General features: G+C 41.7%; 1 protein-coding gene across 2 annotated transcripts in view; it reads left to right on the top strand.

The window, feature by feature from the left end:
* Positions 1-26186, top strand: part of dok6 (docking protein 6) — a 44038-nt gene extending 17852 nt beyond the window's left edge. Inside the window, exons 2-9 of one of the 2 annotated variants that reach the window (XM_062379784.1) lie at positions 1989-2096; positions 5768-5882; positions 9798-9917; positions 11650-11839; positions 12111-12137; positions 12243-12381; positions 14577-14682; positions 23196-26186. In XM_062379784.1, the coding sequence (XP_062235768.1) occupies positions 1989-2096; positions 5768-5882; positions 9798-9917; positions 11650-11839; positions 12111-12137; positions 12243-12381; positions 14577-14682; positions 23196-23350 (960 nt within the window). In that variant the 3' untranslated portion in view covers positions 23351-26186. The remainder of the gene's footprint in view (positions 1-1988; positions 2097-5767; positions 5883-9797; positions 9918-11649; positions 11840-12110; positions 12138-12242; positions 12382-14576; positions 14683-23195) is intronic. The other variant, XM_062379785.1, reaches the window with a different exon arrangement.
* The last annotated feature ends 549 nt before the right edge of the window (positions 26187-26735 follow it).

The following is a 26735-nucleotide window of genomic DNA, read 5'->3' as shown; positions in this document are numbered from 1 at the left end:
ATGTGGGAAGCAATGCATTGACTCAAGCTCCCAAAGGGGAATTGAGGCCATCTTTAATTTGACTGTTTTGAAGACACAAATGTGGTAATGGCCATTGCCAAATTTGATTCATATGCACTCTTGTGTCACATAGGTTTGTTCAATTTGGAGCAAGACGTTGTCACCTTCGCCCGTTATGTCTCCTCGTATTTTATGGACGGTGTAGACGACGGTCCACACGATGCATTAGAGAATGTGCAGAGCACTTTTCTGTGTTGTTTGCTGTTTAAAATGTGCCTGGGCAACACTTAACTCGAATGGAGGCCCATCAAGGCAGGCCGATAAGGACCTAGGGATCCACTCTAGTCAATTACTGCAGAGTGCCAAGTTCAACTCGGTGGGCCTTTTATGAAGTACGCCAGCTGAGTAAACAAATTAATCGTACATCCATGGTTCCCCAACACAACCATGAAGCCCAAGGCGATCATACATCAGGCAGAATGATAGCAGCTGTCTCCATCAGGAAATAGAGCGGTCCCAGTATTAAAGATAGGCAACCACAAAGGACTCATAAGCTATTGGCCATCACACTAATTCTGACGTTCAGCTGCTCTGCTCAGTCTGCACTGGGTTTTCACACCTTCATACCGGCTGTTAAAGGTGTGAAGGACCCCGTCCCTCCCGTCCCCTAATAGCCAGTGGATTGTCCAACTAAACAAGTCAGTGAAGCAATAAACATGTAATAAGATAATAATAGACTGTATGAGAAACTGTCAGTGTGCACTTGTCCGGTCCTCATGATTTGACCTTGAGGTAGTCAGATATACAACACCCTGTATTTGTGTCATTTTCATCTTGTGGATGGGCCAGACTGTGGTCCAGTAATCAATACAATGTACAGTTATTTACTGCACCAGAGAGAGCGAGTGTGTGTGTGAGTGGGTGTCTGTGTGTCTGCACATTGTGTGGCAAGAGAAAGAGAAAGCAAAGCGTCTGTGTGGCAAAGCCCTTAATATATGGAAGCATTTAGTCAAGGTTGAATCTCAGTTATACAGTTGTTAAGCTCGTACTGCAGTGTGCACTTTGTTCAGGAACACAAGTCATTTGATATTTTGCTTTTATTTCAATCCTGGAGCATAACTAGATATGCACACATTCTGAAATGCTGTCTAATGCCAATGAGGTCTTACTGTATATACTATATTATTAATAAACGGATTATCTAGTCAATGCTTTGTACAACTGAGAAAAGAATGAATCACAGTAATTAATTATTTTGAATTTGGTATATTAATTAATAACTATAAACATTATTTAATAAATGAAATTTTATATTTTCTAACAAACATTTACAATTTGAATATCTGTTGTACATCAACGTTTGCAATTTGGCAGTAGACTTTTCAAATTTCAGGAAACCTTTGTTATGGGGATACTCCAACACATCTAATGCACAAATACTGAGATTAAAAATAACGATTAATATATGCCAAGAATTATGTAAGCAGATGTATTTACTCCATGAGATGAAAGATGAATTTACTTTTCCATTTCTTCTTTTTAGGGGCTTTTAGTCACAGAAAATATAATTATCTTGGAGTCATATTAATAAAGACCAGAATCAAAGTAAATTTGTGGTATCTACAATATGTCAGTGCCTTGCAATAATGCCACAGAAATGTACCCGAAGGCAGTCCAAATTTTTTAAAGCATGCACAGATCCTTTAATGTCATCATTTGCTTTGATATTCTGACATTTTGTTAGTAGTGGATTTTGGTCATTAATAGTAAGCTTGAATTTTAGATGGTCCTTTAATTTCTCTGCTTTGTAGATTTTTTGACTTCATCCTCAGTTCTCTTGGGCATGGTTTTAATTTTGTGGTTAGACCTCTCTGGATAGTGAGTTGGTGATTTGTTGTAGTTTGTTTCTCCAGTTCCCAATGTCTGTTTCCTTTGCTTCAGGGGAGTTGTGTTTGTGTAACGGGGCTAATATCGCTCTCTGTTGTCAGATCTTTCGGAGGTGTTGGCTGGTGTTCAAGAAAGCTTCCAGTAAAGGCCCCCGTCGGTTAGAAAAGTACCCAGACGAGAAGGCAGCCTACTTCAGAAGCTTCCACAAGGTAAAGACACACACACACACACACACACACACACACACACACACACACACACACACACACACACACACACACACACACACACACACACACACACACACACAAACAATTAACCAAATGAATCAAGAATCTAGCAATAAAATAGATGGTTTCAGCCCAAAAAATGTATTTAACAGGAAAGCAAAACAAAGTATAGACGGTGCTTCAAAATAAAAGGAAATGCCATAAAGAAAGAGTCCTAGAAAGAATTGGTACTGGAAGCTTTGTGCATGTGTTTGTATTTGTATTGATGTGAAAGGGGTTTGAAATAATTTCTTGTGAGCAGTGAGGCCTAAGGAACCCGAGCAGTCAATCCTTTAGTCGATTAAGATGACGCAACATGCATTGTCCAGATCGCCATGAAATTACAAATCAATATTGATAATCTCCAGAGTTTGATTCTGAATGATTTGGTAACGCTTCAACCCTTTTCCTCTAAAACGACCATTAGAGAACCGTTCATCTAGAAAACAAATCCTAAAGTCTCATATATGCCATTAACTCTCCTGTGGATATCAATAACTACTGTATTAATTTGACCGAGTGGTTATTTGAATTGATATAAGTGATAAACGAATTTATTATGAGACTAGGTATCATATAAGAGCCCATCATTGAGCTCTACGTTACACACACCCGGTAAATCCATTGCTGGTGTTAAGGACCCATTGAGATGCATTCATCACCTCTATCTAGTCCTCAGGGGCCTTTCTTCTTTCTTTTAAAGTACTAATCCAGAATAATGCCTCTGTCCCCACCTCTTAAACCCTTTGACATACCCCAATTATGGCTCATTATCCTGGTGAATGGAGATGAAGTTAAAGGAGTGGGACCTTCGACAGAGAGGACATAACGGCTGATGATATGGGACGTGGACTCCAGGTTTATAATGTTTGATAGATGATTTAGTATTCTGTACTAGTCTTTCCTCCACCATAAGATTATAAATGCAGCATTTTTCTTGAATCCCTCATTTTACCCAAATGCAGGGGAACTCATGCTCATCTGAGAGATTTTAGGGTGTATAGGGGTTTTTATCCACTTTCTTTGCATCTCTCGCTGCTTCGGTATTAGTCATGTGTTGTGAATGAAGTATCTCCCTGGCTACTACATCATGCTGTCACGCGGGGCATCCTGTGTGGCTGAAACCCCTGTCCCAGACCCAGCGGCATCTCATACACCAGCGCTGGAGTGAGCGATGAGTGCACCCATGCATCAGTGCATCTGGTAATGCATCGCCACAGAGATCAAGAAAGGTCCCGTCTGAGGGCTTCATTCAACGCTGCAGTGCTTTGGGAGGAAATAGGCTGCACTGGTGGCTGATTTTACAGAAGCAACACAAAGGGGATTGGCTTTTTCTTCACACTTTGTTTTCCCTCTCAACAACTACTAAATAGATTGCCTGGGGATTTTGTGCAGAAATTCAACCATGTGTTGAAGCCAACTTTCATAATGAAGTTGGTATATCTGGTTTCTACCGGCTTATTTCGACAATTGGATGGATTTCCTCCAAAAGTTTACATATTAAATAGAAAAAATCGTATCTGTACTTTAATGACTAAATACCTGCAAAACAACTGTCATTCTATTGTCATCACCCTTTATCTCTCTACTTCATATGTCTCTGCAGTTACGACAACCAGTGGCATTATGCTTTCTGGTTTTCAGTCCGTCAAATTTCTATGAACACAATATCTCAAGAATGCTTTTAGAGGATTTCTTCAAATTCTGTTAAAACGTTCAGTTCGAAATTAAGATCTTGGTGGTAATAGGTCAAGGTCACTGTGACCTCAGATCCACAAATTTACCTTGTGAACATGCTCTGTCAGGAACACATCCAGGGAATCATTTCAACTTTGGGTACAACACTTTACTTGGACTCTTAGATAAACTGATTAGAATTTGGTGGTCAAAGGTCAAGGTCACTGCGGCCTCACAAAACATGTTTGTGGTCTGTTGAAGATATCACAAGTCTGCCTTGAGGGAATTTATTCACAGTTTAACAAGCTTGGACTGAATCTTTAACTGTTTAGATTTGGTTCAAGGTCAATGGTGTTAAATCATTTTATGTAGACCGAAACAACACTGGCGGGTGGAGTCTTTCAACCGCAGGGCAGTAGTTAATAATGGCCATGGTGCATTTGCAGCCACAGTTTGTTGACTTGCCTGTGGATCTTTTTCACCATCACTGTCAGAAATTTCCAATATCTCTGATTCAGAATTACTAGTCAATGGGTGACGTGAATGGTCTCTTAGCCCACAGCTGCTTGTAATTAAGGTTTCAATGAAACAACGTGAACACAGCGTAAGTGCAGCCTCACAAAGTCCCCGGCCTGTGTCTGTCGACTGCCGCTCTTTTTAATATGAGAGGAGGAGAAGAAAGGAGATTCACTTTGCTCAGTCTCTAGCGCCGTAGGCTTGAAATGCACCCAATTCTCTCCCTTATATACACAGCTTCACATGCACAATTTCACACACAGACACACACACACACACACACACACACACACATAAAGGGAAAGGCTCAAACATGCACAGTTACACACTAAACACAAATAGAGATGAGAAGCCGGTGGAATTCAAGGCTCCGAAACTCCCACAGTTGCGGCTTACTTTGTGTCAGTTATATGTATGAATAGCTCGCCTGAGGGACAAATAAATACTGTATCTTCACAGGGATAAAACATACCTCATCTCATATTAATATTTAAATTCTTAGTTGGAGGTGGATAAGGAACAACAAATGATAAATATCTTAAATCTTGCACCATCTACACCCTCCTCTCCTCTTTCTCAACTTTGCCTTGCCCTCCTTGGTTGGTGAAGATGTCTGTGTCGTACTCAAATGCTGAGCAGAGGATATCCGTCAGTAGACGGGAAAATTTACTGCACATGATGTTATCAAGCTAAGAAATCTGTTGTCCACATATGTTGCGTGTGTTATTAGGTTTAGTCTTTTAACCTTTAGCAGTCAAGCTTTATTATACGGGCAGAGAGCCCAGCTAATTCATTCCCAACAGCCTGGCAGAGAGCCCACAGTTACCACACAATGGACTACAATAATGTAATGGGCCTTATCTCCCAGGCAGAGCGAACACAGAGAAGACTGTTGAACAAAATGGCCTGTAAATGCGGGTGATAGTCAATTAAATGTGATCTTCTCTTCCCCCCCCCCGCTCACGATCAATCTCCTGGTAAAGTGATTTAGATGCTTTTGATTGCACGTCTCCCTATTGACTGAAAAAGCAGCTTCAAGGAGAGGCACTTAAACAGTGGATGAGCTGTGTATATAGTTTCAGTGTCAGGGCACATTTGTGCATACTGTGCTTTTGGAATAAATATCAATATATAACTCACTACACGGAATCAAGCAGAAGCGAGCTGGCACCATTTATGATGTCTTACTTTTTGAAAAGAGGGCTCTGTAATCGGTAGAATAACTACTGTTATTTATTTATCCCATGAGATCTCCCACATTTCTATTTTAATATGCCATCCTTTAAATGCTACGCCCTGAACTACTATTGCACTTTCAGCAAAGCGGTGCAAGATGGCACTGGGCCCTGCTGCTGCCCTTGCTGCTGACGGTGTTCATTCATGTAATGTGCTGCTGCTGCTCTCCCCTTCCTCCTCAGATCACTGAGCTCCATAACATCAAGAACATTACCCGGATGCCGCGGGAGACTAAAAAACATGCTGTGGCGATTATCTTCTTTGACGACACGTCCAAGACGTTCGCCTGTGATTCAGGTATGTTTCTTTTCCTCCATTCAGAAATTAATATTTTGTCGTTTTTAGCCAAGGACAAAAATATGTTCACTTTGAAGATTGTTTTGAATTTTGAATTTCTGAGACATGTATGTTTACCATTACTTGTTGGATCAGGACTGGCAAGAGGAGTGAAAGGCAGAAACAGAAACAAAGAGGTTGAAACAAGCTGAGAGTTGAAGTTTGGCAAACTCATGCTCATTTGACGCCACATCAAGAAGTGGGAGGATCTGTTCTGAATATTGATTTTCATACTGCAGATCTGAAAAATGATATTTGGCAACCTAATTATAGACTGTTACGATAGAGATCGATGCTGACGCGTTTGGATTTGAAGAGGTTAAGTTGGATTTGTTTTAATGTGCTTCTACTAAACAGATGGTAAACACCTCAATCTTCCCTCCAGTCTTATGAATGTGTGTGTGATGATTCATTACTTAAGTAGTGCTTTTTGAGATCTTTTCAATCCAGTATCTCCAACTATCTGCAAAACAATCTGCGCAAAACCTGCAGAATGGTTAATTACTCTGTTCTCTCATTAACCTCATTAATTAATAAATCCAACAACATCGTGTGTTTAGCATTGACAGGCTTATCATCAAGCTTCATAAATCATATGTTTGAATTTTGAGCATTACAAGTTGTTTCTTTATAAACCAAATTTTACCGATAATTTACACATTTTTAAACAGAGTTTAACATACTGTCAATTTAATTATTTCACAACAATGATGTTCCACTAACCAAGATAGGAATGTGTGTTTTATTAGAAAAATACATTACAACGGTGACGTGTAGCACTAGCGATTCGTGCTTAACAATTAGGAGAGTATTATATATAAAATGTGAAAATAGGTCTTTTGTTGTTCTTATAGTCAAAAGCATGTGTAAATAGCTTGTGGAGCTATACACAGCTGGGTCAGGTTACATGAGATGTGACTTTATAGTGCAGCACATTGTCACGGGAATTTGGATCTGAAAACTAAAGCTGGCATTTAAAAAGCAAACTGGAAGATTGTCTGGCGACCTTTAAATAAATATCCCAAAAGGAAGAAGTGTTGACTGTTAAAAGAAAAAAGGTCTCAAATAGGCCTCATGGACGTCTATTGATAGTCATGTGTAAAATCATCTTTTTGGTGCCTCCGCCCAAGCACTGCTATGTGAAGTGCACTGTCAATGAAACAAGGAAGTGAACAAAAGACGGGAGCAGATCTGACATGTTTTTGACAGTTGTGTGCTTTGGATTCATCTGTCAAAGCAATACGAGAGTGACCTGCAGATCTGATAGAGATGAGATATGAATAGCACAGAATATGTCATCCCCTTAAATTCCCAAGATGAGTCAGGCATGGAAATCTATTAATACAACTGTATAGATACATATATGTATACAAACCAGAGTCTGTATCCTGTTTCCTGACTGTCACATCATTTGATCCTGACATATTCTAATCATCCTCCAACCTTCTCTGTTCTTTCCTTTTTTTCACACACTCTTGGCAAACATGAAATGCTTATTTGTCCTCCTCCATCACCCACCCACGCCTCCACACAGAAAGAGAGACATCCTCCCACTGTATTCCTCCATGCTTGGCACACAGACCAGTGAGGCCGATGAAGAGTTTGTTTAGCCTATTTTCAACTCAGTCGCCTTAAAAGTGTGGGAGTTTAGAGGCACTTTAAGGCCATAGTCACTGAATGAGAAGAGCTGAATCCGGGGAGGCATGAGCGGGGAGCTCAAGTACAGAGCTGCTGTAGCTGCCTGTGTGTTTGTGTTTGTTTGTGTGTGTGTGTGTGTGTGTGTGTGTGTGTGTGTGTGTGTGTGTGTGTGTGTTTTTGTTGCCTTTCTGTTGTGTGTGAATGAATTGCTCCAGGCGGCAGCAGACCTTTCCTTCACCCTCTAAAGTTGTGTGTATCTCTCCCATTGGACACCAGAGTTGATCTGACAAACAGCCCTTCTCACTATTCCAGCGATTACACAAGCTGGGTTGAAGTGAATGAAGGGCGAACACCACTCCACACACACATATTACGCAAGCATATGATGATTTTGATTAACAGACACAGAAATATTCCCACACTTCCTGCTGCCGCGCGTTCCCACACTCTCACGTGCCTCTGCACACATCGCTGGCTATAGACACAGAACCCAGAATTCCACTGGGCCCGGAGTTACGAAGCTTCACAAAGATAAACAACTCCAGCATTTGCCTCATTTCATACCTCAGTGACTCTCACCAAAAGCTCACATAAGACAATTGGAAATCTTTCGCCATTGTAAACACTATTTTTTCTGACTTAACAGGAAGGGAAATTGGTATTCACAAACAACAGACTGCCACGCAGACCTCCAGATTTCATTTTGATAGCAGTCTTTCAGTGGATGCCCTCCCTCCTCTTAGTGCCAGCTGGCACGTGCAGTAGATGCAACTTTCTCTGACTGTGAAAAGAGTATTAGTCTTAATTCTGTCCCAATTTCACAACATTAAGATTCTCATGAACACTGGAATGAGATGTTGAAGGAAATTATCCTTATTTGGTTTCTTGTAGTGACGTGTGAGTTGACCCATAACCTTCGTGTCACCCTCAGATTAACATCTTAGAAAATATTATGGTTTGCAGAAAAAAGAAAAAGTGATAAAGCGGCAAACAGACAATGTTTTCAATAACCCGCAGCAACATTGTGTGGAATAGGATCAGCACACATGATTCCATGCAGTACTTAACTGTGAGTCTCCTTATCTCTGTCTCTATCTCTACCTCCCTCTGCCTCGTTCTTTCTCACACATAAAATGCACTGGAGGGTGCAGCTCCCATATGCCCTGGTTATCAGTTATCTGCATAAACAATATCTTAGCAGCTTTAAAAATAAACATTTTTAAAGCTGCTAATGCTTTTTAATGCTGACATTGTGGATTTGCTTAGCGACCATCCAGAAAGGAAGGCTAAATATCCTGGATGTGAACGTCGCAGATTTGGAGCCAAAGTCTGCACAGTAGAGATTGAGGATGGATCCGGGGTAGTGAGGTCCACAAACGTTTTCCTCCATTTTAGGGGGTCATGACTTTCAGCTTTATGTGCAGCCTATGAGTATTTTCCCTCCAGGCATCACTATTTTCCTGTCAAGAGTTTGAACATCGATACCTCTCTCATGTCTGTTCCCTAAATGTTTAGCTACTGACAACCGCAAGCTAAGCTTAAGCAGTTGGAAACACCAATGTTCTGTGCCTAAGGTGTAATACTCTAAATAAATGAAAAAGGAAACAACATGTCGGCTATACTGTGCTGGTGATAGTAAACATATTTGTTGCCACTGTAAAAGCCAGAATTTATGTGTTTTCCTCAATTCCCCATTTAAAGTTTGACTAGTAAGCACATGAGCGTACTTAATCCTTTAACCGCTTGTTTCAGCCCTCTAACATTTCCTCTCCCATTGACAGGCTAAAGCCCTCCTTCCATTTGGAAAATAGCTTATTGACTGAACAGATGATCAGCACACTCAGTTTGCGACTGTGGCCATATTGTTCCAGCAGAGCCACTTACATGTGTGTGGTGCAGCCTGGGAACCGAGGATCTAAAGGAGGCAGGAGAAAGCTAACACTCATCTGTCATTGGCTGCTGCTGAACCCACTGCCTCTTTTAATCTGCAGCCAATCGATAAGATGGATTTTTCTTCCCCCTGGTTACTGTTAGCTGTACTCATGTCCTGTACATGTAGCATTTCACAAGTGATGTATGTGATTGCACGTGTGTAAAGATGGTACAGGCATAGCAGCTGTGGCAATATCATTTAGACAGAATGTTTTTAATATTACTGCAATAGTGGATATTGAGGAAGTGTGTGTGCGTGTGTGTCAGACATGCCTTAACGCTGTGCTGCTGTGTGGCTGTGTGCAGAGCTGGATGCAGAGGAGTGGTGTAAGCTGCTGTGCATGGAGTGCCTGGGCAGCCGTCTCAACGACATCAGCCTGGGAGAGCCGGACCTGTTAGCAGCGGGGGTGCAGCGGGAGCAGAACGGTGAGTGCCCAATTAGTCCCTGCTAACACAGACAGCCATTCGGGGTCAATCTCTCTCACTCAGCCTGCCATCAAGTGGTTATGTGGTTGCAGTCCGGGCACGTACGTGTTAATGCAACTGAGCCCTCGGAGGGTAAGGGAAGCGAAACAGTCACTGTCCAATTAGGCCTGGTTAATAGGGAATGTTTTTTGTCAATATCTGATCCGACGTCCCCCCCTGTAACAGTCCTCGGCAACATTAGCGCATGTTTGTTCAGTTTCAGAACCACATTTGGATGTGTGTGTGTTGGAGGAAACCTGTGTGTGTGTGAGTCAGAGCACAGGTCACAGGCTGTGGTCGGGGTTCTGTTCCCGGCCTAATGAGAGGTGCTGTGCATCACTGGCTTCCCTCATAATGAAGCTTGTCACAGAGATGGAAGAGATTATGGCTCTTAAAGCCATGTGAAATAACTGTGCTTCCCCGCATATTCCAGACACAGGAAATGGAAATGGAAAAGGAGAAGAGACAACGGGGCGCAGCTATCACAGCGAAGCTCATTCGCCGTAATTTGCGAACTCGCGGCGGAAATCGAAAAAGGCAACAGGCAAAGAAGAGCGGTTTAAAGTTGTAAAAGGGCGAGTAATTGAAAATAATCTGCCGTCATTTCGACCAATTTCATTTCACTGCAGCGGTAAAGTGAAATTGGGATTTTCAGAATAACTTGGCCTCATTCTTTCTCACGTTTTTGACTGAGCTGCGTTGAACCAGTTGCACAGCAACAACACAATTCCTCTGTCTCCGCTTTCGGCTGATCCCTGGTGCTCAGTGCTCCCGGAGAAGTTTCAAGAGAAGTGAGCGGCTCTCTGCTGCCTCCCTGAACGGATGAAAAACGAGGGTCGAGCCTGCAACCACGTTTCAATTAGTCGCCCTCCCCAAACAGCAAGGGGCAGATAATTATATCAGAGTTCATTTTCACTGTACCTAAAAATACGCCACACTATGACATTGCCATTTTCTATCCGCTGCAGACACATGGCTTATTTCGAATCATTAAGCGTAATTAGGGAGGACTCATTTAGATCGTGGAGAACCCTCTTCCTCTTTATCTGTCTTCCTCTCTCCCTGTCTGCCTCAGAGAGTTAGATCACGGTGAATGATTCCAGTCCAGCTCACTGGATGGCTACTGGCTAGTACGACCCGCTGTGGATTAAGCGAAAGTAATGTTTAAAATAGTTTAAGGTTTGTTTTACTCTATAACTGCCACATCTGATTAAAAATCAAACAATAGGTATTCATGGTGGGTGCAGATAATTAAAAAAAGCAGTTGATATTCATCTTTTTTTGGCCATAATGTCTGGTCTATATGTATGAATATTTTTTTTAAATATTATCAAGCACCTTTTAGTATTATGCCATGCAAACATTTTAGCATTTTATTTTCCATAGTAAATTTCCTTCATTCTCTTCAAATATGTGGTTTTCGACAAATGTGGTGAATTTTTGAATCTGTGAGCTCCACAAACAAAAATCCATCACCCCCCATTATATAAGGACAAGGAGAGAGGAAGAGATACAGATAAATCAGAACTGTCTAGAAAGCTCTAGAAGTAACTATGAATTATCTCTAATTATCGTCATAATTCAAACACCAACCATTTGACACTGGAGCAAAAATGAAGTCTATGCAGAGTGTTTTCTTTTTGTCGTTGCATCATATAAACCCCGTCTTTTAACAAGTGTGTAATCTTTGCAGAACGTTTCAATGTGTACATAATGCCCACCCCGAACCTGGACATCTACGGGGAGTGCACCATGCAGATCACCCATGAGAACATCTACCTGTGGGACATCCACAACGCTCGCCTCAAACTCGTCATGTGGCCTCTCAGCTCCCTGCGCAGATACGGCCGAGACTCCACCTGGTTCACCTTTGAGTCTGGAAGGTGGGTGTGCATGCAGATTTGTGTTTGTGTCGTCTGAGTGATTGAAATGTTGTCAGTGGGGGGGGGGGGGATACAACTTAGTTTTGGAATTGTCATAAAAACTTTCACAAAGCAACTTTGGATCATCCAGATCATCCCGGGATATCAGCATTTGCCACTGAGCCCTTCAGGCGATGATGTGACAGGTGCCTCTGTGTGTGCGTCTATTGTTTATATACTGTATCTTCTCACTCGTGTGTGTATGTGTGTGTGTGTGTGTGTTTGACTTCAGCGGGCCATCGTATCAATGTGTCTCTCAGTAAGTGCACATTCGACCATGCATATTTGTAAATGAGCAATCCTAGAGTGAGCGCGATCAAAGTGTGTGTACTTCTCTCTGTCTCTGTGTGTGTTCCTGGCGCAGGATGTGTGACACGGGAGAGGGTTTGTTCACGTTCCAGACGCGGGAGGGGGAGATGATCTACCAGCGGGTCCACTCGGCCACGCTGGCCATTGCCCAGCAGCATGAGAGGATGATGGAGGAGATAGAGAAGAGCTCCCAGGTACAATTACATTTTTGGTTGTTTATCAAATACTCCCTGCAGCATTGTTTGCACTGCGAACTAACAGCTGACAATGTGTGTTAACTATGTGTGCAAGAGTCACGACATCGGAAGAACTATTTAATTCATCACTTTGATACAGTCGCTGAAACATTCTGTCACACCAAGAAACACAGAGAAGTAGTGAGGACGCTCTTTGTATCTCCTACGGGGGCCGAGATTTCTCACACAAGCGTATCAACGAAAACCATGAATGCAGAAGTGACATCAAGAGTTACTTAACATGGTCAAGTGAGCTGTTGTCTGCAAAAACCTGGTCAACCCAGCCGCCATAAAAAATGTGATGCCCTTCATGTGAGGTGTTTTGGTGCAGGTGCTTGGAATAGCCAAAAAAACGCACATCAAATACACAACACATCTATGCGGTGGCTGGATTGACAACTCATCCGTTGTGGTGCTCTTCTGTCGCAGATAGTTGTGTGGCTTCCGTAGTTGTCTTGTGGCTTTTGTTTTCGTGTTGTGCTTGAATTCGCTTGTGTGAGACAACTTAATGCCTAATTCTAACCCAAGCTCAACCCAAAATCTCAAAAAGCAGGTCTTCCATATTACACACCGATGACCAGCCAACATGTCCTCTTTAAGGTCTATGCTCAAAATGGCCCTCACAAAGGAAATTGCAAGTACACACACGCACACAAACACAGTCACACATTCACACACACAAAACGTTTGAACCACAACCTTCTTTAGCAGTTTAATGGTTTCTTCTCTCTGTTTGTTTTAAGCGGATCAAACGAACACGTCATTGAGACTTTGCATTTTTTTTTGAAACCAAGATTTTCACACAAGATCTTCTCGTTCGCACGCTGGTTGTGTCTCCATGACTCATTTCCCGGAGACATAACTGTAACAACGAACTTCTTAACTATAAAACCTAACCTTCCCCAACAATAAAACATGCCTTCACCGTAAATGTTAAATATTTACGTTTGGGACGACATGAACCCATTACCTGACTGTAAAATCGGATTTATGTCCCCGCGTCACCAGTAACACACACAAAAGAACAAACCATCCTCTGCAGGTATTGCGTCTGGTTTCTACCCCCAATGTTTCGCCTTAGTCCGCACGCCCTCTGCCCCCCCACGGTCCCTGCATCCGCTCCCTCCTTCCATCACAACACCCGTCCATCCCTGTCCCCCGCCTCCTTCCTTTCTCCCTCCCTGCCCTGCTCCCCGCCATCATCTTTATTCTTTATTTATGTAGGCCTGCCTAGTGTTTGATGAGCCTTGACCATATGGCCTTGCTCTCGGACCCCACCATTTGGGAACATTTCCAAATGCAGCATTTACCCTCAGCTCTATAAATCACACAGGGAGCTAAACAAAACTCACCACTGAAATGCCATGTTAGCTTCTGAGTAATTGCAGATTAGCTTTTCAGTAAAATATTGCGAATAAAAATCTTGAATACATCCTCCAGTGGCTCAACAAACAGCCATTTAGAGTGGCCATTCAACCAGAAATATACGGTGCTACGCAGGCTTTTTGGTTACTGACATGCAAACAGAAAGAGAGCTCTCCTCTTCACTTTCAAGGAGCTCATTGTAGGAAAGTTTGTTTTTTAAGCCACCGCAACGCCGACTGCCAGTGGCTGAAGTTATTATTGAAGGTCAAAGTTAACTGAGACCCAAACAAAACAAGCTTTTTGTTTTGTGAATGCAACGTCTCAGGAAACACCTTGAGGGGATTCCTTCAGATTTGGTACAAACCTTCAGTTGGATTCAGAGATGAACTGATGATGTTTGGGAGGTCAAAGGTCACAGTGGCCTCACAAAACATGTTTTTGTCTCCTTAGCATGATATCAGTTCTGCCTTTAGTTAATTTGTTCAATTTTTCACCACTTGTCACTTGAACTCAAAGGTGAATTGATTTGTTTTCAGTCGTCAAAGGTCAAAAGGTCACAGTGACGTCAAATGAGTCTGGAAATAAAAAGGTTTGTTGAATGAAATTGCACTGGTTGGCGGAGGCACACGAGCACAGGCTGGTAATTCTATTATATTGTAATATTGTAAAGCCTTGACCTCACACTGTGCAAAGTGGCCTCAGCTGATGTACACTGTCTCGATTGAATTGCCCCTGTTGCGGCTGAATGATTGACATTGACAGAAAGAGCCGTCCTCTGTCTGTTTCAGATCCACTCCAGAGAGACAATAACCAAGTCCATCTCCCTGCCCCGCAGCGCCTACTGGCAGCACATCACGCGTCAGAACAGCCTGGGAGATCTCTACAGTTACCAAGGTACAGACATGAAATTGCTAATTATCACACACGCACAGTGTTGCTATTTCTTTACCTGCTTGTGTGTCAGGGGTAATTTGTGGAGCACGACAGGACGAGGTGGAGAAACAGGAAGACACAGAGAGAAATTAACATACGTTCAATTGAAGAATTTCACACTAGTACGTTGACACTACACACTTCTTTACATATACTGTATGTATGCTTCCAAGCAGTGACAGGAATTATGGAATTATCTAGTTTTATTTCTCCTTCCATTTTTATATACATACGATCAATGAAACATCTCCATTAATTAGGGCCCGAGCACATGATCAGAGTCCAAGCCTGAACAGCTCTATGTGTCAATATTTATTTTTTTCAGGCAAAACGCATGCAATGCTTCAAAATACATGTGCTCTGGCCCGCCCAGTGCTGCCTTGCAGTCCTAGAAATTTTAGTTGTTATTGTTATTATTTATATTATATATATTTATTTGTTATTGTCATTTGATAAAAAACACTCATAATTTGATTGGATTGGAACTAACCCAACATATGTAATTGTTTATATCGCCAGAAGTGTCTTTTTGCCATTTATTGTGAAATGTTACATGCTTTTATTTTGAAATGGTTCCAGTAGAGTCACAAACTTCCTGTGACTACGGAAACTTCTCAAAAGAAAAGGTTTATGTTTTTAGCGATTGTTTTAATGTGTTTCCAGTTGTATTAAGGTGTTTACAGAGATATAGTTTGCTTTTGAAACTTATTTTCACTAAAATAAGAGCACTCAAACACTGTGTTAATTGATCAATGAATCCTGAATCTATATTCAGAAAGACAGAGGTAGATGTTACTGTACTAGTTATATTTATTCCAAAAACATATTTACAGCATTCACATCATTAAATTATTTCAAATATGTACAAAGGGGGACAGGGGAAGGGTTTGTTTTGAGTAGTGGGAAAAAGGTTGAGGACAGCGGGGGCAAGGAGGGAAGGAATGGGTGAGGTAAGTGCTTCTTCACCTCTTTTCTCTCTCGGCCTCCTCCTTTCTGCAGCTCAGTCCCATATTTGGACTTGTCTCCTGCTGCAGTTTTGTCTCCTTTCGGCCCTGAAGCGTGCACCTTCTCCTTCTCCTCGTTGACCTCCACCTCACTGCTCCTTCTTGTATCAGGTTGAGGTGGCTCCTGGTGCCGACTAGCTTCCATAATCTTTGCCTTGGCCTGATAGTCAGTGAGCTCAGCCAGACAGTCAAGATAGGCCCTGAGGCGAGCGCGCCATTTCTTGACCTCCTTCGTTAGGACGTCATCTTTGTCTTTCAGCTGGTTTTCCAGCTGCTCTACCTTCTCCTTCAGAGCCTGGATCTCCTTCTCCTTCTCCTTCGCCTTCTCCTTCTTTATGACATCATCTCTGTCTTTAAGCTGGTTTTCCAGATGCTCCACCTTCTTCTTCAGAGACACGGTTCCATATTTAAGAGCCATGATCTTCTTGTTGGCTCGGAGAAGTTCGATCATGAGGCTCATCACAATATCTGGTTTCTGCATGGTTTACAACAGAGAGTAGATCTATTTGTTGATGAAGCTGTTGGAACAATTGATGCACTATTTTCAGAAGAAGTTTCCGTTCTTGTCTGGATCTTGAAGTCAAATAGCTTTTGTCTGCAGGTGACAGGATGAAATAGATTCAGGTGAATTTGATCAATCAAACATTCAATATAAAACAGAGAGAGAGAGAGAGAGAGAGAGAGAGAGAGAGAGAGAGAGAAGATAATTCTAAACTCTGACTGCACCACTCAAACAACTATAATTCAGAAACTATAAGTCCTATCTGTGAAAAAGAGTAAAAAAATGGTTCCGTGTGAGCAAGTTATGCAAGTTGATGCGCCTTCCAGAAAAGTTTCCTCTGAAATAACATTAGACCCAATGGAGAGGGATTGTTTTTTTCCTGAAAGGAGCTACACACCTCATGTAATGTGCTCCTAGCATTAGCTAAAGTTACCGTCAACTTAAACACATTCAAACTCCACATTAACCAAAAAATCACTCACCATGGCAACCGGATGCTTTGATTTGAATTTGAATCTGAATTGGATTGGCAGTGATGGCAGTTGTTGCTTTTTTTACTTTGTCTTAAATAATAAAAGTTAAACACCAAGAATAAGATGTGAATTGTGAAAATATAGTTAGTTTTTTCCACAATGCCTCGCTCTGCCTGGCCTCGGCGACCTAACGGTACTTAGCATCACGATATCACGTATCACATATTAAGATTAGCAGCACAAAACACAAAACAAGCCAGCTACAATATTCCCACTTGGCCATAAAAGCAACAGAAAACAGCACATTATCAACATGTAACAGCAGGAACTTCATAATATACAGTAGTTTCATTTCTAACTTAAATTATCAGCCTGAATTGTATTGGTTAGCATGCTGGGTAAATACTGAGAGCGAGTGAGATATGACTTTTCTAATTTTGAGAGAGGGTCCCTGTCAATCAAAATAATCTTCTATTTCAAATCTCAGCATCTGGTTGCTATGGTGATAGAACCACCTACTGATGAGGAACTTCTCCACTGAGTCAAAGTTAAAGCAAGAAACTAACAGAATCTTGAATCTAAATTGTGATTAGTTTGGATTTCATTATCTCATCTAAATTAGATCACGAGAGACAAACAAGATGTGTGTTCTTAAAATAAATGTACAGGTCTGTGTAATTGGAGGAGAAATAAATGTGACTTCAAATCCATTAATATCACAGTAGGTGCTTTATTGCATCCAGGCTGAGCACAGTATGTCTTAAATCTACACACACACACACGTAGGAAAGTGTGTGTGTGTGTAGACCAGAGGCAGAAAGGTGCTTAAAGAGCTGATGGGATTAGGCTGTGTCCATGGTATTAATTGATTAGTCGACTTATCAGAGTCTTTATTAGGTATTTTGGCGTTTACTGATGGAGAAAAAAACAGAGAGCGGGGCAAAGGTGAAAGTCGCTCCGACATCGTAATTTTCTTTTGAAAAGTCGAGGCTGGATTTTTTTTCTTCATTATCATTTAATTGTGGCCTGATAAGCCTTAAAGCGAAATGCGAGTCTTCTGTTTCAATCTTCAACATGTTTTTACTCTTATTCACTAAACAGAGAAGCGTCTACCTCAGGGTCATTATTTATAGGCCCATCCTCTGTAAAGTCTCCTTTTTAAAACTCTTCCTCTCCAAACTCTGGTGAGCAGAGGAGCTCCTCTCTCATCCATCACCCTGCCATCTCCAGCGGTCCTCCCACACTTCCCCCCCCCCCCGTGTGTCTGTCCAATTCGTAACAACCCTCCAACCTTCTCATGCTCATACACATTCAGCACTACCATTATCTCCCCTCCTCTCCCATGAATAAATTGACTGCATCAGTGTGTTTGAGGACGCAGCGAAAGGTCTCGCCAGACAAGAAGGACGACAAGGTGATTCTAGGGAGTGACGGGAGTCGAACTCCTGTTGTGACACGGGATGTTTGGACTGTGAAAGACGTGTCAGGAGGACCTCACAGACCTCAGACACTAGTGTGGCCTTTCAGACATGCAAGACATTTTTAGATGAGGAGAGTCATATACAGTAGCTGCGTTGATTCCTCATTGGTGGAAGGTCTCCACCTCTTCTACAACTCATGACCTGCACATGAGAAAGACTCTTAGCACCGCCCCACAGTGCAGCCCTGACAGATGAACTAAAGTAACTCTTCAGTGACGGCACCCATCATGTATTAAATGTTCATTTTAATTTAATTTAGCAATTGATAAACACGTCAGGTCAAGTTTATATTTATACTTGTGCCACTTGGAATAGCAGAAGCCGTATTTTCACCATTTATCCCTCACTTTCAGCTATTACATTATTTTTCCATTGCTGTTACTTTTTGCCATTTATTTTTTTATCTTACCTTTTTATGTATTCATTACACTGGCGCAGAGCCTGTTCTAAACATGCCATGTTTGTTGGGCCTGTGGTGAAGCTGGTTGCAGCTTTTCTTTCTGAATCTGTGAAAGTGACCTGCTGTAACGCGGTAATTGAGCTAAGGCAAGTGAAGACTGGCTGCAGGACTCAGTCCAAAGAACCCTGAAGCTTCGCCTGTTTATTCAGAGTTCGCTGAAGTTGAACTCAGTACTCAGAACCGAGAATCAGATGTTGCTGTTGCACTGTTGTCTTGATCGACAACATCACTAATGTCGATGAGCCCCAACGGCTGCTGAAGAGCACTGGTCACCTACTTATTCAGATATTATGATGTAATGTGTCATATGCATCACTGCAACATCCGCTGTATATTCCTAACGATATACATGTCAAGTGAGAAGCTGTTAGGGTGAACGGTTCTCGAGATATGTGAGCCACATACAGACAGAGAGCGATTTCTGGAATCAGTGGATAGATTTAGCCGACTGATGTTTTCCTGTTCCATTATCTACTTGAACTATCATGCATTCACTACATTTGGCCTTTACCTTTAATTGTTACTTCTAGCAGTTCATTTGAACCCTTATCAATTAATTGTAGCTCATGATTTTGCACCATATATTTTTTAAAGTGATACATTTCTGCATTAAATGTTGATAATACACATGAAGAGGATCTAGTTCTCGTGCATGTGCAGTGTTCAGGTGTTTAGGTGACTCAGTTTGTACATATATAGTTACTAATGAGCTCATTTAGATTAATTGTAGTAAATATAAAAATTGTAGTTTAAGTACACTACAGTATAATAGCATATCAAGTGACCACTGGCAACTGAAGAAATGTACCCCCTTTGGGAATCACAGTCTTATCATAGATTATGGTTAAAAAAAACAATTTTCCAGTAATAATGATATTATTAATTCCTGAAATACTGATGTGGAGCCAATAGAGGTAAGAAATCGGGAGCTTGGACCAGGGTGGCTGGCTGCGTTTGCTTGGCTGTATTGCTGCGTGCATGATGAATATCCAATCAGCACAGTCAATTTGCTGAGTCATGCTCGGGTTGCTTTCAAATACCCTGCGGGTGCGGAGGAATAATTAAGGAACATGGTTTCGTGTCCCATTGAGGTTCATTCACCTATTTGTTGATTTCTCTGGCTCGGATAAAGGAGGACCTGGCAAATGAGGAGCTGTAACTCTTTCATTTGAATATGTCTCACATCTGCTTTTTTTATTAATGTCTCTAAATGACATCCCAGTGGCCTTGCTTGCTAAAAGTGAAAGCAGTAATTGTCAAATGTGGTTTGTTCAAAAGAAGAAAAAGAGAAGCGTGATGCAGAAAAACATCCTTGTATCAAGCTGTGGGAAACTAAATTAAGCCCAAAAACAATTCTGCTTTTTAATAAAACCAGAAACTATACACCAGGACAATGTGTCTATATCCCCGCTGCCTTCCAACTCTACTTTCTTAATATTATTCACTCTTTCGCATTTCAGTGAGACTGCTGTGTTCATTGAGTTTGCTGATGCATAGAAATAAGTGCACTTTAAAGTTTTCAAGTGGAAAAAGCAAGGCCTGTCAAAAGTGGTTCAATTACCAACTTTAATATTGGAATGGAAAATGGACAAGAACGCTGGTATTTTTTTTCTTGGAGCCGTTTTTATGTATTTTTGTTACATTTCTCACACGCACACCCAAACACACACACACACACGCACACACACACGCACACTTTCTTTATCTCTCTGTCTCCGTTTAATTGTGCTTCACAGTTTAGTGCCGTAGCATTAGCAATTCTAATGGCACAGAGCGCTGTTCTTCTTAGCGTGATAGGCCGGGAGTGATACGAGAGGATTTTACAGAGAGGGAGTAAGTATCAAAGGGACGGGGACAAGATGATCGGGAAACAGGATGATAACGCTATCTTATCTGCAACAGGCGACATGGAATATAGTAGATGCAAAAAATTGAATCCCATGAAAAATGCATAACAGCCAGGTAAAATGGATTTCAACTGTTTGCATCTCTTTCTGCTGGAGGGATGGAAAGTTTTATTTTTATTTCTATCTGAGTTAAAAGGCTAAAAATGGTCTCAAGATACAATTGCTTGATATCGATAAATATCGTAATATACTTTAGTTTTAAACCCTTCTTCATACACTTGGTAAAAAACTAAACATTTTACAAAGTTGAGGGAGATCAATAATGTGTTATGACTCCTCACTGTGCTTTTATAATGCAGAAGCAATGTTTTGATTATATATTTATCCCCTATTGTGATAATTATTGGTATCGGTTTATTGCTCAGGCCTATTTAGTTGTGTTATTTGAATCCTAGTGTAAATGATTTGATCCAATCTATGGATCTATAGGATTGATCTTTGTGTTCGATCCAGTGCATTGTCGCTCCTGCAGCTGGCTTTCTACATACACACACAAGGAACACACATTAGGCTGTGTGTCCGCAGTCTAGCATGGTCCAGAGTCTGTGGCACAGGCACCGTCTCTTTCTCTGGTTACAGCTGTTACTAGGATGCCATCTGGGTTATCGCACTGTTAGAAAGGAAGGTGCAGACAGGTGTGTGTGTCTGTCAACATGCATGCATGAATAGCTGCTTGTGTGTCTGGGCCGACCATTATATCAGGGTGTTTGTGTGTGTGTGTGTGTGTGTGTGTGTGTGTGTGTGTGTGTGTGTGTGTGTGTGTGTGTGTGTGTGTGTCTGTGTGTGTGTGTGTGTGTGTGTGTGTGCGCGCGCGCGCCCGGACCAGCAGCTGCCACCCCAGGCCAGATAGGATGACATGACCTTCCCCTGGTAATGAAAAGGCACTGATAAATCACTGTCTCCTCCTCATAGGGAGACAAGAAGAGGAGGGACGCTGGCAATATCTTCTCTCTTTTTGGTATTACGTATTTTTTTTCTGTGAGTGTGTCTACATCCGTGTCTCCTGTCCAACAAGCGTGGCTCTCGTCAGGGACCTGGTATCGCACAACAAACACTGCTGCTTGTGAGCGAGGACGTGATGAGATCTGCTCGGCCCTCTCTGTCTACAGTCGCCTCCCTGCCTCTTTTTGTTTTCTCCCAGCCCAAATTGGCCTTGGTTGGGGGAGAGGGATTGTCCTGGCAAAGATGTGAAAAGGATATGCCTGGTTTCCCACCTGTCGTTTCAGCAGTCTATTAAGTACAGCGGCTAAAGGAGAGAAATGCCCCCCCCCCCAGCTTTTTTGGTTTTAACCTGCAGCATTTTTTCCAGAGCTCCGTTTAAAATGTAAAGCTGGAGTCTCGCCTCATTTTGCTTTATTTCAGGAAGAGGTGGAAAGGAAAGACGAGTGGATAAAGGTGTGTGCGAACTGAATATATGTGTGTGTGTGTATGACTCACCTGTTATGACTGGTGCTGTTCTGGTCTCATCCTCACACCCACGCTGACCCCTCTGTGCTTCCTCCTGCAAGCTGTTCATGCAGGACAATGCCCTCTCTGTGTTTCTCCCTCACTCATCATCTTTTCTCTACTTGTGCATCAACTCTCTTTGCATCTTCTTCGCCACTTGACAATGATTGCTCGGCTGCCCGGGCCACGTTTTATGTTCCACTTCGTGGTGAGTCGGCACGGCAGTGCGTCTTGCGGCAGCCTGAGCCTGATTCCGTTGGTGCTACAGGCTACACACACACAGCAGAGACGTGTGAGTGTCTGTGACACTATGAATCATTTGCACAACTTACAATCATATTTTCCTTATAAGCATTTCAGCAACAACAGTGCAGGGGAGAATTATCTCTTTGTCGATTATGTCCGTATGGCCCCTGGAAGAAAACAAAGTCAAATTTTAATTTGTTAATCAAATTTCAATTAACCTCTGTTTATGAAGCTATTCCAAATGCATGAAGTGTATCGACGTGCAGCAACTTCTCGCTGCGTGCCGCATCAGAAGGTACCAGATCTGCTATAGGTTAGAATTGATTTCAGGATTGTTTTGTTTTTTCAACTCCTGAAATATTGATCGGCGGCCACTTCCTCCCAGTTCCGTGCATGATCAGCAGCCTGCCAGCCACTCTATCCTCACCCCACCTCCGCGCACACGTCTCCAAACAGCATTCTAATATATTATTAATAGTCTCGCAGTTGCACGGATCGGCCCCTCCGCCCACAAGTATCCATTACTCCCTCTCAGCGCAGTTAACCAATATGCACTGCAGAACAAATTGGTCCAATTAATTTAAATTAAGGTGGAGAGAGAGAGAGCAGGGAGCGAGGAGACGCCAGACGCGAGGAGACGATGAGGGACGTGGAATGAAGCTTTGTGTTAGAGGTGATAAGGTTGATTTACCATGACCTCTTTTACCCCTATACAACTTTTAAAAATCGATTTTTCTTTAATGTAAGCCCACATCAAGAGATAATTGTATCTACATGGTTGATCTTCTAATCTTATTTATAAAGATATCAGTATGGGCAGTAGCTAAGCAACAGTTACACCATGAGTTATCTGTTAAGGAAAACAGGACGTATTGTTTCTACCTTGTTCGATCAAACATGATAAACCAAATGCAAGAGCCCCATTGAATCTTCTTTCCCCCTTCTCCCACCACAGGAACCGGCCTGGCAATGACTTTTATCCCCCGAGCACAGACGTTTCCCAGCTTCCTGTCTGACCAGCCAGAGCAGGAGGAAAGCCAGCACCAGGAAGAGGCACCATCACCCTCTAGTGGCTGTGAATCCAGTTGCAGCCTGAGACCCCTTCAATGACAGAGAGCTGCTGCTCTGCTCGACCAAACCGGGGCTGTTTCCCCACTGCTGTAGAGACGATGTAGAAATATGTATAGTGACATGTGTAATATATCAATTCCTGGTGATTCTTTAGTGTCAACTGCAGAGCGAGTGGAACCCGAGGACTTTTTACTAGAAAGGGCGTTTTTTGTTGTTGTGTGTTGTTTGACTGTAGCTTCAAATATTGCACCAAAAATCCTTTAAGTGTAGCTTTAAAGTGTGTTACGTTGTCATTGTGCTGTTAACACCAGCACGTACGACCCCCTTTTTTCTTTTTATATCCCTGCACTACATCCTACAAGAGGGTGAAGGTACTAACACACCAAGGTCTGCTGTAAAACAAGCTTTTTTTTTAAAGGGAAAAGGCTTCTGTTCTGAAAACGACAAAATCCCACCAGGTTCATTCCGACCATTTGCAGCCTCAGCAAGTATTTTCAGAAAAAAAACAAAGAAACAATTTTTGACACGTAATCCGTTCCATGCTGAATGTAACCCTGCTTTTCTCAACTATGTGGAATTGATAAATTCCTTCCACAGAATAAAAAAAAAAACGCTGGACTTTGATAGCAGTGATGAATCAGCTAAAGCCTTTAATCGGTTACAAGAAGCAGAAAGGAGAGGTCGTTCAGAAATGGGCTTCAAGGACGTCGGGAGTGGACGGACGTGTCACAGATGATAGAATGCAACCTTCCCACGGACGACTCTACTTTAAACTGCCAACCTCACAAAAACACAGTGCAGTCAGAGTTTCACAGCTTCCCTGCTCCTCTCTAACAGCATCATGGTTTATTAGAGGTTGATGCCTGTGACCTGAATTCATACGTGATTTCATTTGGAAAATGAAATCATGTTTCACTGATTAACAGATTGACGCCACCTTCTTGTCACTGTGCTGAATGGAGCTACACCTAGTAGGCCGAGCAGATAGCAACTAGCTTGACTCTGTCCAAAGCACCTATAAAACTACAACTTTTCATTATTACAATTTCATTTTTATACAGATTAAAGAAATAAGGTATATCTGATTGGCTGAGAGAATTTAAGAGGTTAAGAGGTTTTTTGTTTAAGCTAAACTAAGCTTAGTTTGTTAATGACACGCTAAAAATTAGATGCTAGCTCGAGTTTTGTGAGTGGTGTTAATATGTCTCGTTAAAGACAAGCTAAGCTAACTTAGCTGCTAGCTGTAGCTTTATAGTGAGTGGTGTTCAACCTCTTATGTTGTTAAAGACATGCTAAGCTAACTTAGCTGCTAGCTGTAGCTTTATAGTGAGTGGTGTTCAACCTCTTACGTTGTTAAAGACATGCTGAGCTAACTTAGCTGCTAGCTGTAGCTTTATAGTGAGTGGTTTTCAACCTCTTATGTTGTTAAATACCAGCCAAGCTAACTTAGCTGCTAGCTGTAGCTTTATAGTGAGTGGTGTTCAACCTCTTATGTTGTTAAAGACAAGCTAACTTAGCTGCTAGCTGTAGCTTTATAGTGAGTGGTGTTCAACCTCTCATGTTGTTAAAGACAAACTAGGCTATGCTAAATTAGGTGCTAGCTTATAGCTTCATGGAGAGTGGTGTCAATCTTCTCATGTAACAAACGTCCATCCCCCTAAATGGTCCAACATATTCCTTTGGAAATTGATATAAGGACTAAAAAGCTGGTCCCCATGTTCTCCTCCAGTAAGAAGTGCCTTCTGACAGACCAGAACAGAGTAATGTGTTCTTTACCTTCTGAACAGAGTTGTCCGGTTGGCCCCGGTGTGGAACCTAAGCAGACGGCGTTTCTCCAACACTTCAGAAGACTCTCGGTCATCTCTTCAAATATCTGTGCGTCAGGTGTTGTAGGATTCTTGTGGCATCTCAGAGAAACGTGCACTCTTTTCAAATCCATAAATTGTGGCAACAGCAGTGAAATAAAATCAATGAGGCAGCAAACCAGCCCTTTACAATCTCATCACCTTTTTTCTTTTTTTTTTTAATCATTGTGTCTTCTCTTGGGTTAATACCATGGTTAATAAAGATGGACGCCATGTCTCCACTCCCTCCCACTACCCAGAAATGAGCCCAAAATACGCCTGATAGAAAATTTGCCCCTTTTATATAATATTTAAATAAGATTTGGTTCATGTCTCACCCACTAACATGGAGGAGATGGGCTTTATGAACTGTACAGCAGCCAGCCACCAGGGGGCGCTTTAGACAATTCTAGGGAGCACTCATGTCGTCCATCTTTACAATCTATGGCTTATATGTACAGAAGGGGAGTAGATTATAGATTCCTGAAGAACTGGATGTAAATGCACTTCATTTGTGTTAAAGTTTTCGTTTTGCCGTCACTTTATTTTGTGTATTTTATTTAAGACAACCTTTATTTGAAATTGAGCCTCAGACTAAAGTGTCCATCTGAAAAATAAAGGCGTCCGTCTGCAACCCAGAGCCTGTGACAGGAGCGTGTAGAGAGACAGTTGACATATGTGTCTACATAGTTGTCTTGAGGCTTCCTGGATCTAAAGTGTGGTAAATAAATGTGTGTGTTTGTGTGTGATAGTTCCATGACATCAGAGCTGCACTGACTGAAATAACTGGAGGAAGTTAGTTTTTATTTACGCCATTTGAATATTCTGTTAGTTTATCGTAGGTACGATGTGTCTTTCGTAATATCTGTTAGACACTTGTGTTCGTGTCCACCGCCACTACCTTATGTGTTCTGTTACCGTCAGATTGTATATGAAAGGCACTTTGAATACATTGAGTGTTTTCACTAAATGTACATATGTTATGTTTTTGATGATAAAAAAAAACACAAATGTAATAAATTGAATGTTATATCATGCATCATCGGTTTTCTACAAGTCGAAAGGGATATTGAACGCAAGGTAAGTTTAGTTAAGGAAGGGTTTCTGCAGGTTTCAACAAAATCAATTAACATAGAATTACTTAATAATTACCACTCTCTGAGGTCAAGCTGAGTACCGTACACTGCGATACATTATGCACTGCGGACCATGTGTTTGTAGACTCATCAGTTATCACTTCTAGATTGGTCTTGTTTGCAGTTTTCTTACTGTGTACTTATCTTTATATCATTGAGAAAAAACTACAACACCAGACATTATAATCTGCATGCCACCGAATCGTGTCTCTTGAAAAAATATGTTGATTCTTGACTGAAGCACTAAATCAATGTTTGTAATATTTTAACATTTAAAACTTTTCATCAATTCTGTTTATTGTATTTAAATTTTCAGGTTTTCAGGAAAATTTGACATGGCAGGAAAAAAAACGGCCTGCATAAGGAATCTGAATTGCGTCAAAAGTAACAGAGCTCCTCGTAATAAACAAAAAAGAAGCATTCAATAATAAGATATACATCCAT

The sequence above is a fragment of the Platichthys flesus genome, chromosome 21 (assembly GCF_949316205.1).
Source record: "Platichthys flesus chromosome 21, fPlaFle2.1, whole genome shotgun sequence".
Taxonomy (NCBI): domain Eukaryota; kingdom Metazoa; phylum Chordata; class Actinopteri; order Pleuronectiformes; family Pleuronectidae; genus Platichthys; species Platichthys flesus.
This window is presented reverse-complemented; position numbering and strand designations above follow the sequence as displayed.